Source organism: Haliotis asinina, chromosome 6 (genome assembly GCF_037392515.1).
Source record: "Haliotis asinina isolate JCU_RB_2024 chromosome 6, JCU_Hal_asi_v2, whole genome shotgun sequence".
In the NCBI taxonomy this organism is placed as follows: domain Eukaryota; kingdom Metazoa; phylum Mollusca; class Gastropoda; order Lepetellida; family Haliotidae; genus Haliotis; species Haliotis asinina.
The window spans coordinates 61,012,362-61,026,854 of record NC_090285.1 but is presented as its reverse complement, the minus strand read 5'-3'; the positions used below and the strand labels follow the sequence as shown (position 1 = coordinate 61,026,854).

The following is a 14,493-nucleotide window of genomic DNA, read 5'->3' as shown; positions in this document are numbered from 1 at the left end:
AATGATTATGTAATTATAATAACTTATTAAAATGTAGTCATTAGTACATCTCACGATTATGCTTATTGTTAAAAACAATGCACAGCGTGTGGTCATCGGAACTTTGATTAGTGTTGGTTCGTAGTGAATTGTTTCAAAATTTATTTGACCGGATATGTGGGAGAAGTACTCCATGAAAAGTTTACATGTTTTCTGCAAATACGCATTTTGTTTAAGAAATAAAAGGTTACGTTGCCCATGCGGTGAAGTAGCGGTCACAAGTCATATTTTCAAGATACCCCCAAGAGGTTGACAGGCTCTTAGTACCTAAGTAGGTTCTATACAGTTTATACATGTCGCCTACATGAATAATCCCTTCCGTGCGCAGTAGGACACAGGAAAAGCCTGTAGTACATGCAGTGCATTGAATAAAACTGACGTCTGTATTTTTGTTCCTTATCATCATTTCCAGTCGATTCAGCTTTATGACATAGAACAGCCAGAAATGATGCACATCTTAGAGTGCATCCTCGATATCTCCAGGGTATACGTTCCGATAAGTCTCCACTATACCCTGGACGCATCTATGGCTCTGCCCGATAAATTTATTACCTCCCTTTGCTGGCTCCGCCTTCTCACAGTAGCCAATCAGCTAGGCCGCCGTTATAACCGAGCTTGCCAGTGTCAAGAAAGGTAGCGGTCGCAACTGCGAAGGTTTGGTCGCAGTGCGTCCCAAATTTTGGGGAAATCATACAAATAAAACAAATTGACAAGTCCGAAACTTTAAAACAACATATGTAAGAACGCCTTCTACTCTTCCAGAGAACCTCTGCATGGTTTCTGTTGCCAAGGATAATTGGTTAGATAATTCAAAAAACGAAAGTGAGTTGTGATTGGTTCGCTCAACTTCCCAGCGTAGACACCTGATTGGATCAAAAGACAGTCAAGGGAGGTAATAAATTTATCGGACAGAGCCGTAGATGTGTCCAGGGTATAGTGGAGACTTATCGGAACGTATACCCTGGAGATATCGAGGATGCTTAGAGTGCTGCTTAGGGGTATTGTTCAGCAGGGATGATAGTGATGAACCTGTAAACTCAGTGCGAATCTGGGATTCAGACTAAATCCGCACATGGATTGTGACGTATGTGTTGGTGTACAAGGCGTTGTGGTATAATAAAGCATTCGCTCGTCAAGAGGTCTATTCCCCAAATGGATACAATGTCTGGAAGCCGTTTTCTGGTGCAAAACCATACGCAACTGTGTAGCCACAGATTGTTCTTTCAATGTGTCTCGAACGAGCAATGTCAAGTAGTCGTGATAGATTCTAAGCCTAATTTTGCATGACCACAACTCATTCACTCACATGAAAGATAACTCAAAAGTAAGGCCTTTTGAAACTGTTAGTAAAATAAATTTATTAAATATATTTGTTACATTTCCTTATGTAGGTAATCAAAATCTCAGAGTGTCTTCATTAATGGGCTTCAGCATGGGTGACAGAGTGTTCATCGGATTAGTCGACCTGTTGGTGTCATGCCAATCTTCATACCCACTGACACGTAGAATAATCACTTCACCTGAATCATCCGGATAAATAATAATGTATCAAGCCAACATCTGGGCATATATCAGTGATGTATTTACATTGTAACAATAATAATATTTATTAACATTTTCACGTAAAGATGACCACGTCATGTTCACGCCACAGTGGCGTAATGATGGCGCCGTGTTGACGTTGACGTCGACGTCTACATAGCTGCAACGGCGATGAAAAAGAGGGACGCTATGATTATTGTAAAGAAGAGGATGGTGGAGGAACTTGTCTCCGATGTGCCCCCAGTTGTACTCGGTGGTGGTGTAACTGTCGGGGTAACAACAGATGTGGATACAGGTGAAGATGTGGTGGCCGACGGTGCAACAGATGACGACATTACAACAGTTGAAGACGCCGACATATGCGTTGACATAGACCGCGTTTGTGTCGACGCTGTTGCATTGCCAGGTGTTGATGTTGAAGATGGGGTGATAACTGTGGTTGTTCCGCTAACGCCGACGAGGTTGCCTGCAAAAAAGACAAAACAAAAACAGTGCAAAGGTTAAACTTACGTTGCGAGAGCAACATAATACAGATCTAAGGTGTTCTAGTGCACACGAGGACAAGTCGCAGAAGCTCGCAGTAGAGTTGCGGTTCTTAGGCCTGCCTGACAACTCCGTTTCAAATCCCACTCGCATTGTTTTAAGACCTGTATCACTTTGGGTATATTACTGGAATGTTTTTGTTGAGGCGTTAATCCCAGCATACTCACAAACTCAGCTTCCAGCATCTAGACCATCATGCGGATATAGTCACACAGGCTTTGATAAATTATAGATCAAAGAATTTCAAAATATTTATTGTGCGAAATGGGACTCACCAGCAACGGCTACCAGGGCAAATAGTCCTACTAATACAGTTATGCTCGACATGGTGCTCTGCAAGAAAATCACTTGGGTTACACAGAATCCTAGCATGCCAGGATGGCACAGTTCATTTTCACCTGTTTTCACGAGAGGTTCAATGGTCCCTGAATAAACTTTAGAAAGAGTCATCTAAAATTAAGGATATGATACATTTGTTCAATTTCTAAATGCCATTGTCTTTGAATTGTTATGTATAACATTAATCATCCGAGTAATGGGCGGTTTTGAGTTTAATATCCGAACACCAACTACTAGAAACAGAAGGGCCCGAGTTCGACTGTTGTTGATCACAGCGGTATATTGATGGGGTATTGTCTCAGTCTGACCCAGGTATTATATGACAGCTGACTTTGTACTTGCATGCATAAGACGTGACAACAATAGGCTATATATAGAGAACATGCATATCGGATATCACTGAGCTCACCTCTACACTTGCACTGTCAGCGAGAGGTTACTTGAATTTACTTTAGAGCCCTTATAGTGGGCGATATCGGAAAAAATCGGTATTGAGCTCTTACAGTCACCAAATTGTCACATAAGGAAGATATGTCGGTATCAATAACAAATGCAGGTGTCTGTAACCTGTGGATAACCGTCCAATTTGAGAAACCTAGGGTAACTAATTGCTTGCAGACATGTTTTAACACAAGGAGGACGTGGACCATTCAGATTTCACACGAAATTACAATTCGACAGAAGACCTATTCAGGATCAGATTCACACCATGGTTTATTACTATGAGAGATGGAGCGTCTTACGTGCGTTTTTCACATGCTGCCGGGCCTTTTTTGTTGCCAAAGTTTCTGTGATAGAGTAATGCGCCTTCCTCTTGAAAAGTGGCCATTAACCTAGCTATTAATATGATGCATAGTCATTCGTCGATACAATATGATGGATTTTCTGGCTCTGATGTGACATCAGGGCGTCTTCAAGACTCTCGTTTGCATGCTTAAACTTTTGTGCACAGTTCTGACACAGGAAGGGACATCCTTCGCTATAGGATGTACTCGTTTTTTCAACGATGTTTGTTTTTGTTGGTTTACATTCTTTATTCTGCAACTACTTCATCAATGAATGGCCATCTTGGCTTCAGCCTCAACACTCGATTTGTGGATTTCCTTCTATCACACCATCCACAACATAATATTTCGTAATAAGCGAAATATTTCACAAATGTGGTGAAAAGCAGAGAACAAACGATGTGGGTGTACCGCTGTAATTTGTTTTGTTCACGGTATATAAGGTGTCTTCTATAATCGCAAATAACAGCGTGTATATAGACAAGAAAGAAAGTTTTCTGGTACTTCCTTTATGCATTATAACTAGATCTGATTCTTAAACATCTGTCATGAAAATGATTTAAAGCACATACACACTATATTTATCGGAACATGGAAGTTCCATTTATGAGTGCAGAAACAATGGTTTCATTAAAAGGACCGAATAGAAGCAATACGAAAGTCACATTTCATGGCGTTCCCAGGTGGGAGGTGAATACAATTAAGCAGGCCACTTACCTTACATACACTGGTGTATTCAGTTGTTACTGTTGAAGCTGTTGCAACCTGCGTTACTGCTCATTTTATATTCCGAATGACGTCACTATACCACGAGATGTTCGTATCAGTCACCGGTGGGCGTTGGCATCAGTCAAATTTTCCTATGGAAACCAATAGGGAAATAATGATGTTGATGTGAGATCGGGTTACGTTCTCTTACACCCTCAGACGTTAAAAATAAACCGGTAATAACAACAACGACGACTACCACGATGAGGGTGAGGGTGATAATGATAATTCACATTCACATCGACCTTAGGAATGTGTACAGTTAGCTGTCTTCTTAGTTAACAGACGGTAACCACCTCATCGTACCAAACAGAGCTGTTGTAAACGTATTCACTCATATGGATGTAACTTCAGTTCTTGCAACTAAATGCTTACAACAACTTGTACCAACCAATAGCAGCCTCAGGACCAGTAACCCCCTCGGTGACGGATATATGTTTTCCTCTTCAGAATGTGCGGCTGAAAATAAAATCGGTTTCCAGCGGGTATAAAGAAGCGAAGGTGTCAAGCGGTCGACAGTTCTTCCACGACAGACTTAGGTCTCAACAGCTCCACCTACCACTACGGCTGTGTCACTCACGTGCAACTATACAGACAGATATAAAACTTGTGCATACGATCCATTTATTTATCGAACAGACTTTTCTTGCCATGGTCAAGACGTAGACTTTCTGAAAATACAGGATGTAGACTTGTTGGTATGCATGATGCAGAGAGATAAAAAGTCGGTGTTAACGTGAACATTAGACTTACTCGTAGAAGCACGTGGTTTACGGTAAATTAAAGGACCGCCCAACACCTGGAAAGACAGGTTCAGAATGATGAACGAGTCGGAATCTTCTGGCAAGACACAGTCCCATATCCCATCGAAGTCGAAGAACTGTGCCGGCAGTGGTGAAGGAGTAAGAGGCTGCTGGTGCATGGGTTCGCCGTCAGATCAGACGCCCCTTCTTCATATATACACAGAGAAAAAAGTTAAGCACCCCCATAACTAAATAGTTATGACCATGCATTGAATAGCCCCAATAAATATGACATTAGGTTTGCAATATATGGTCAGTGTTTTAGTGAAACCAGAGCGCCAGAACACAACAAATAATGCACGTGCAACAAACTACCCATGCATTTTCCGAAATGCAGTATGTTCGTGCAGGCGAAATTCACTGTTTAATGGGCTTTTTCCAGACGGTTTGTCATTACCATAAACAATGGCACGTAGGAGGTTGTCTGAAGGCCAAAGATGGCAGATTATTGGTCTTCATGCTGCAGGAATGTCCTTTAAGGCGATTGGAAGACAAACAGGGTACCATTACACTGTGATCAGCAGACTCATTAGAAAGCATGCCCAGACTAATCAAGTTAAGGATCGTCAACGTTCTGGACGTTCCCCTGTGACGTCACATCGTGAAAACAGAGCACTGATACGGCTGGCGAGACGTTTGCCCTTTGCGACCAGTACAGCCCTGAAACGTCTTTGGCTTCCAAATCGCCAATTGAGCTCTAAGACTGTTAAGAACCGTTTGAGGGCTGCTGGATTGGATTTCGAGGAGGGTAATTAGACGTCCTCTGTTGACCAATGACCACAAACGACGGCGACTGATGTGGTGTCGAGCGAGGGAGAACTGGAACTTGAGGTCTTGGAGAAGGATCCATTGGTCTGCTGAAAGTCGTTTCATGCTGCATCCCAAAGACGGTCGAATGCGGGTCTGGAGGCGTGGAAATACAGCCTATGCTCCTAGGAACATCCTACCAAATGTTCCTTTTGGGGGAGGCTCTGTGGTGGTTTGGGGCTGATTTTCACATGATTGCAAGTTGGACCTGCTGACTATACGGGGCAATTTGACAGGTGCGCGATACATCCAGGAAGTGCTGCAGCCACATGTCGTTCCTCATTTTGACAGTCATACTCTTGCTTCCCGACCTGTATTTATAGACGACAACGCCAGACCCCATCGTTCCATCGCAGTGAACCTTTTTATCCAACAGAATGCTGTGGATAGGTGTGACTGGCTCGCCGTAAGTCCTGATCTCAACCCTATAGAGCACATCTGGGATATCATTGGTCGTCGTGTACAAGCAAGAGAACCTCCGCCACAGAACTTGGATGAATTGGAGGCAGCACTGCATGAGGAATGGCAGAGAATACCCATGATTCAATTTCAGCGTCTTGTTAGGGGTATGCGACGAAGGGTTGGCGCTGTGATCCAGGCAATTAGAGGAAGTACCCGTTACAGACTATAAATTGTTTTGGACACATTTTGTGAGCTCATGGAGAAATGCCATCAGCACATGTTCGCCCATAGCTTTACCAGCTCAATAGTGTCACAGTATTTCATATGTATGCAAAATCACCCCCTTTAATGATCAGCTTAACTTTTTTCTCTGTGTATATAAAGGCACAGGCAGAAACATCCGGCATGGTGCAGGCTGCAAGGAAAGCGCAGCTTTGGGACATGTCGTATATTCATGGGAGACAACGCTAGACTGTCATCGCACATTTGCAATACTATTTAATTCTATGTCCTGCTACTATGTCCTTCTACGTGTGTTTCATTGGGATTCTATTGGTGTGCATCTCATGCTTGTTTATCCAGTTTATTACTTTTGTCACTTCTACAAATGTTTGAACTTCGTTGAATTTGAATATTCATCCTGTTCGTCCCATACAACAGGTGGTGTACTTTATCCGCTTTTCCTAAAAAAACATTGCACAAACTCATTTAGCTTACATATGTCTTTTATAGAGATTTTAAAAGTGTGCATCCCATATTTTTGGGTATCTTATGGGTCTTTTTTTTGGGGGCATGTTTAGAGACATTGAACTTAGATTAATTCGGTGGAATTTCTCTCTGTTGATAGTGAAATAAAGAATTAAGTCTATCATGCGCAAAAACTGCACAACAGAATTGATTAAGCTTATACATGTCTTTTCATTGGAACTCGAAAGGTGTGTATCTCATAGTTGCACAGATGTTTACTTAACTTGTTTAGTAGACATTATTCAACAGAGCACACTCAGTGCAGGGAACGCTTCCTACAGCAGGGGCTTCCTTGTCCTTGGACACTAATTGGTCATTTTAGTTTCCGCAATCCATATCGGAGACTCAGCAATTGCAATGCATCGATTGTTCAATGCATTGTTAGAGCCGTAGATCATACAATTACAACAATCAGTATTTGAAAACTGTGTGACAATGACATTGGTGGCGTACTTATGGTGACCATGCATTCCGGCATTGTGGGCGTGTGGCATTGTGTTCATGTTTTTTTAGCATTCTTCTCAGACTGCAAGTAAATAGTTACCAAATTCCAATTTCAGTTTTGTTTTAATTTTAAACAGAATAACATATGCTACAGTTACCATTCTATTACAATAAATCTGGTTCCGTACATGTAGTGTTTCCTTAATTATCAAAATACTTGCGGCATAATACGTAATACATAATACGTACGGAAATATAGACTAAAATCACATATATGCAAGCGAGCCTATTCGTCATCAGCTGTAACAAACATGTATATGTACAGACGTATATCACGTTCAAACGACGCCTCGCCGTCGGTGAGTATATTACACAGCATACGTCTCTAGAGCCCATTCGAAAACAAGTACATCACACATGAGGTAAGTGCAGAGGTACATGCCATACATCCAGTGAAACATCTAGGACATGTCGGCCAACTGATCACATGTGTGGATCGTGCACCCAGGGTTTAGTCCTCAAAAACGAATTTTTAGATATGTGCAGAATTTCAGCAGTGTGGCCAAATGTGCAAATGACGGCTCTTGAAGATGTTCGTCAATAAGCAAGTCAGGCACTTGTAGATGACGGTCAAGCATATGATCCTTGTATTTCGTATCTGTGTATCTCGCAAGTATATTACACATGAACAAGCGTATCACCCACACTGTTACACAACCTTAGTCACATGCATGCTGACTAACACTGACTAACATACGCGCAGTAGAAGACAGTGTAACCTGACTCCATCCGCCCTGCCAGTCTGGCTTAGCGACACAAGCACAGCTGTCAACTTTCAGTGTATAACATTTCCAGGAGCATATTGGCACTGACATTGGAGTAATGTTGTAGAATGGGCAGTGATTTGATTGCTGTCCCATCGGTACCATCTCCTAACGAGTTTGAGCACTGTAAACCAGTGGTTATTGCAATGAAGTTTTCTATTCCAACCAGACCATTCTATCAAGTCAAGGACGATAATCAAATATTCACCATCCTAAATAAACGAGGGCCTCGGCGTCACAAGCCAATGCACCACAGATTCACTTGGCTATCTAACGGATCGTGAGTGACTTAATACTGCTGTAGTAGTAGTAGCAGTAGTACTAGTAGTAGTAGTAGTAGTAGTAGTAGTAGTAGTAGTAGTAGTAAGACATTTTAATAGCGAAAAAAGATCTGCGAGGTTAAATAAACACTCAGACCAATCGTTATACAAGGAGTGAGTGAGTGAGTTTTACGCCGCTTTTAGCACATGTTCCAGCAATATCACGACGGGGGACACCAGAGTTGATTTCGCCCGCTGTATCCTTGTGGGGAATCGAACCCGTTGTTTCGACGCTTGATCAGCGAACTCCCCAATCAATGAGTTACCTCCGTGGGAAATATAAGGAATCTGAAGGACCGTACGACGATTAAGCAATATGAATGCATTTTTTTTATTTCAGTATAAAAATATATAAAGATAATTTCATTCCGTAACATGATTACAAGATCATTAACACAGTCTTGGTGTTAGGTATGTATTCAGAGGTATCACGTGGTGTGTGTTTATTTCGGCACGTTTCTGCGGTTTTGGGGAATTAGCTGGGGTGTCATGGCGTCAGCGTGTTTATCGGATCAGTCAACCAGCCTGGCGTCATACCAATCTTCATGTCCACTAAGACGCCACGTTAAAAGTATTGACTGTGGTGCTCGCTTACGTACCCTTGTATTCATATCACAGATATAGGTGTCATTTCACAATGACGGGAACGTCAATGGTGTCTATGACACCACGGATTATGACGAAATTATATAGCAATGGTGGCAACGAGTAGCAATGACGCCATGATTACTGTGAAAAACAGAATGGTGGAGGACGTTTTCTCTGACGACCCAGCTGTTGTGGTTGTTGAGGGCAAGGTTGTGGAAGTGACTGATGCTGATGTTGATGCCGATGCTGATGCTGATGCTGACACTGATGAAGGTGATATCACGCTGGCCGATGCCACAACTGTAGACGTCGGGGACGCAGCAACCGGCACTGTCTGGGAAGGAGCAATGGGGGACGATGTTTGGGCGCCAACATGGTTTCCTGAAATAAACCCGAAGATAAATGAAAACGCAATATCAGGACTCAGGAGGAATGAAAGTTCATTGTATGCACGTTTCATATGAACGACGGATGTGCTGATTCTTGTAGCTTTTCGCAGCAAGATTACTCCCGTCAAAGTTGGTGTCTAACAATAGAATTAAAACAATAAGGTTTATTGTTATTGTGGTTGTTGTTCCTGACTAACACGTTTTTTTTGTTGTTGTTGTTTTGTTTTTTGTTTTTGTTTTTGTTTTGTTTTGTTTTTTGTTTTTGCCACACACCAACCAGGAATCATCACAACAAAGATTAAGCTGCAATTTGATGCGTCAGATACACAAGGGCCGACGCCTCGTCACGTCTCCACGAGGGATTAAAACTCGACAGACACATACCATTGACAATCTTCTAAAGCACGAAGTGGTTGCGATCTGAGAATGGCTACTTATAGGCTGTGCGTCGAAGTCGTAACTAACTTTCTGTTGGGTCTTTTACTATCTGTATGGCTGTTTTGGATAAATATGCGTTAAAATTCGTTGAGATAGTTCAAGAGCGGACACAGATTTTGGGAATTCCCACACTCCACTCAGTGGGTGACTGCAAATTATCGGAAAACAATTGGCGATTTGTAATCGTTTTAATTTGGTTAAATAAGAAACAGTGGCCACACGTTAGGATAATCTATTTATCATAATTTTTACATATAGTAGTACTAAGAAATATTACATGTTATGTTTAACAGAGGATATATGCATCAACATCCACTGTAGTTAACTATTTCAACAACGTACAATAATACTGATTCCCCTCATCAGCAGGCCTGAGGTGACATAAGGCAGTTGTGATTTCAAAAGTCGTGTGTGGACTTTAACGCTAACATAATTCCTTTTATGGTCCACCTGCTAGCAAAAGGTGATTTGGTATAAATAACTTTTGTTATTCCAGTAATGACTAAAAGCAGCATATAATTTCACTACCTATCCGGCACAACGAATTGTAATATTTACATTCTGGCGGAAAACAAACTCCACATGTAATGTATTTGCGGAAGTCATATTCTTCTATGCCACCACGTGGCTTATGAGTGCCCCGATATTACGCTTCCTGGAACGCATCACTCAAAGTTTTACAATAGCTGGTGAATGAGCTGGGTGATATTTGCACATTAATGTGGTGACATATTTGTTAATAATACCTGTGTTGTATTGCTATGGCATCAAAATCAGTCGGGGGAACGTAAAGAGTAGACTACTTAAAAAGAAGTTAAGAAGTCAAGAACCACGACTTTAGTAAATCTGTCGTGACGTGAGTGACTACGTTTATGAAATACTGAGTGCTTTTCAATTTTCTTTGCGTGGTAGATAAACTAAGGAAAATAAGTACATAAACGGCTATGAAACGAAGATCCACATATCCCTAGTATTTGATTCTGTATTAAATACATCCGGATATTTTGACTATAACACGCTATACAAATTGTCCCTTGATATTTCGATTCAGCCCATATTATCCACAGTATTATCTACAGATATTTGGCGTGAGATAGTTTAGCAGCTGTTGAAAGATGTTCTGTTGAACAATATATTTTTAACATTTAATACATCACAGGCACCACATTATAAAATTACCTATTACAATGTTAGTGACTGTCATGTCGCTGGATACTTTTGCAATCAAAACACTGTCTATGGATGGGTATTTTATTAACCATATAAACGTGTTTCATGAAATGCAGTAAATATAACAGCTAATGGTTGCGACTTTGTTTTATTATGTCACACAAATAATTTCTTCCGAGAACTTTCAAATATATAGGCGTCGTTTATAAGAATTAATGAAAATATATTCGACTCACCTGCAAGCGTAACCAGAATTAACAGTCCAAGAATTACAGTCGAAGTTGTCATTGTTTCCTGAAAAAGTCAACAGATTGATCTTTTACTGTGAGCGCAAGCATGCAGGTTATATGTCGATCCGCCGACGGTGTGTGCCCCTGAGTCTGTAGAGGTCTATTATACATGTGTGTGGTATGTTGCAGTGTACCGGCGGACATCCGGCTTTGTGGGATGTATTTGCGCATTTTCCACACTCTCCACAGGAGGACGTTAACAGACATACAACCCTACTGGTTCCCGTCGTGTGGCCGTGTGCGCCTGCGCGGAAGTAAAATGTACTGTACAGGGATATCTTTACATACTGTAACAAGTTAAAATTGCATAGTGGATTTTTGCTCTAGACAGGTAGAGTGTGACTGGACGCTTATGACCAGGAATGGAAACGTGATGAAGGATTCAAGCTAAAATGTTTGTTGTTGAACGCCGCACTCAAAGCTCTTAAAGCTATACTACCCGTCAAAAGTTTAGACTCACTAGTGTAAATGTAGCCACTTACTCCAGGCAAGTGTTCTAAACTTGATTTTGCAAAATCGTCCATACTGTTTACACATGAAGTTTTGATTATAAAACAAATTTGTGACGGTGAAAGATCATTGTCATGAGTTCAATAAACGATGAAACTCAGTGATTTTTTAAAAAACATTCTTAACAAAACTGCACACCAAGATGCAGCCGATCACGTGCACCATATTTGCACATGCCTGTCACCAAGTTGATGAATGATCCTCGTGCAATTCATCTGCATAAGGTCAGCAGTTGGTTTCCTCAAGTTAGTGAAAACATTTATCTTCGGTGTAATTTGAAATATATAACTCTCTATATAACATATGGAGAGTCGAAACTTTTGATAGGTATTATATATGGAGGGAGTCTGTAACTATTCGATTCTGGACCAGGCAAACCAGTGATTAACAACATGAACATCGATCTACGCAGTTGAAATACGATGATATCTCAACAGTTTAATCAACTGTGCACACTTGACCCCCCCTAGCCTAGCATCCCTTTAAATAACCTTTACTGCACAAATTATTTTTGAACATATTTTGGGTTAGGTTTGCAACACTGATAAAGTTACGCTAATAAACTCGTGGATTTTCGTGCCGCCCTTACACGTGTATAGACCAACTCCAAACACCATATTTCACTTATGTTGGAATATCTGGAAGCCTTTCTGAAATGAATGTCAATACCACCTTTCAATGTTCTACTTCTTTGCCTGATCGCTCGTTGATAACATAATGGTTTGCGTTATCAAAGCATTTTCCTGCTTCCAAGTGTCGTGTTCTCCTCTACTTTCCTCCTAAATTGTTAGTTGGGTAAATTTATGTTAACAAAGTATGTTGGCAATATCGATTTGCAGCGTAATAAATGTACATGTGACGTTATTTGAAACCGGCGAGAACCTTAAAGCGTTGTGCCATGGTGTTTCGTGGTTTTAAGGCGTGGCATGGGGTAGAAGCTGAGGGTGGGGTACTCTCAACAATTGGTCTGCTATTGGTTGTTTGCGTCTTTTGGTGCAGTATTAATATCATATTTCAAACAGGAAAACGCATTGTAAGTTGTAAACTGTCTGTACATCGACCTTGAAGAAGTAAATTTCACCCAACAATTTGTAAAAGACCAACGCGACGCACATATTGTAGAATGCAGTATGATTTAAACACATCTCTAATTTCAGAGAGACTCGCGAGAAATGCATTCCATTGTGAACGGTGAACAGAGGTTGGCAGTGGTTGTTAAAACAGTCACATTAACGTAGTGCGAAATATAAGTTAAGTGCATGTTAATTTGATTATATATGCTGATTAAGCCATTACTGCATGGTTTACTGTCATCCAGTTGCGTTCTAATTGGACTCAAATACTAGAATGTAATAAGCTGTAGTCAAATTTAATACTGAGTTTGACAGTTTGACACAGCTGAATTTTTAACTCAACTGCATTTTTAGAATAAAAAAATCAAAAAGCCTAAACAACTTAAATAATCTTTACACCAAACTCAAATAATTACGTGTATAGATTTTATAAGGTATTAATTGTTGTGTAATTATTGTCTACTACATTTGAGTATAACACCGATTTCTGTTGATTCTGATTTTTTTTTCAATTTTGAGTCAAAACTCAATTTTAAGTTTGTTTCGAGAAACTGGGATCGAGAGCTATAAACATGACTTCTGTAACACATATTGGAAGTAATACAAATGTATCAAGGGAGTCAGTCGTGGATGTCCTTAACTCCTGGCAATGCGGTCATCAGAGTCTTGTACCCGGGTTGTGGAAGGAGGGACGTCTTTTTTACAAACACTTACATAATATGTGTTCCATTACAAACCTGAAATGATATCTTAAATTCCAGTATTTGCGCTTGAATTTTCACCACCGATAGGACATGTAATATTCTACAATCCTCGATAATTATGTGGCCCTAGATACACGCAGGGCCCTCCAGTCCATTCCCCGCACTACGTTCACTTTTCCATCAGTTTATAGCAACGAAAATCGAAAATAGGCATCCAGGGGATTAGGTCGTCTTCATTTATAGTTGTGGTTTCTGTATATTCTATTCATACTATAACGAGATTGACGCAACACATAAACACGCAAAAACACTGAATCTATTGGACATAGTCTCCCATAAAGGTGACGGGTATGAAATTCCGGCTATACTTACTGGCTGATTGTGGTTCCTCCTTCCTCGGCCTTCTGAGTTGACACTGGCCGTCGGGTCCGCCCAGCCTGCTTTATAGTACCTGTGTGACGTCACTGCACGCTACAACATCCTATTCATATACAAGGAAAATGGGATATGTAATATTTGAAGTAGAGTATTAACTCTCTGAATATGAGACGCAATAAATGTATAGATGAATGTGTATAACTTTGGTCAGACAGACTGATTGATCTGCACCTTTTTGAAGACTAACAATGACATTGAATGTTGTTATCACGCAGTTTAACTGATTGGCTGAGTTTGCGTTTACGCCGACTTTACCAATATTCCAGCCACATCACGGCAGAGGACACCCTGAATGAGCTTCACACATTGTACCAATGTGGGGATTCGATCCCGGGCCTTCGGTGTGACGAGCCAACGCTTTAACCACTGGGCTACCCCACTGACCCGATGAAGCTCCGAGCACCAACCATACGGCGCTCTTTGCAATCTTTATAGAAAGAGGCTGCAAGGAGGGTGCTCTATTCACATCGGATGTTGATGGAGTCATTCCTCTCGTTTTAGCATATGTAGATGTATGTTACTCTGAAACT

At 40.9% G+C, this 14,493-nt stretch overlaps 1 protein-coding gene across 1 annotated transcript; it reads right to left on the bottom strand.

Moving 5' to 3' along the window:
• Window positions 1-8,688: 8,688 nt before the first annotated feature.
• LOC137287285 (uncharacterized) lies at window positions 8,689-13,936 on the bottom strand. The gene is made up of 3 exons (XM_067819520.1): window positions 13,898-13,936; window positions 11,185-11,242; window positions 8,689-9,332 (listed from the first exon to the last, which is right to left on the bottom strand). Exons 2-3 carry the CDS (start codon window positions 11,234-11,236, stop codon window positions 9,049-9,051), a joined length of 336 nt encoding a protein of 111 aa, XP_067675621.1. The 5' UTR covers window positions 11,237-11,242; window positions 13,898-13,936; the 3' UTR covers window positions 8,689-9,048.
• Window positions 13,937-14,493: the final 557 nt, after the last annotated feature.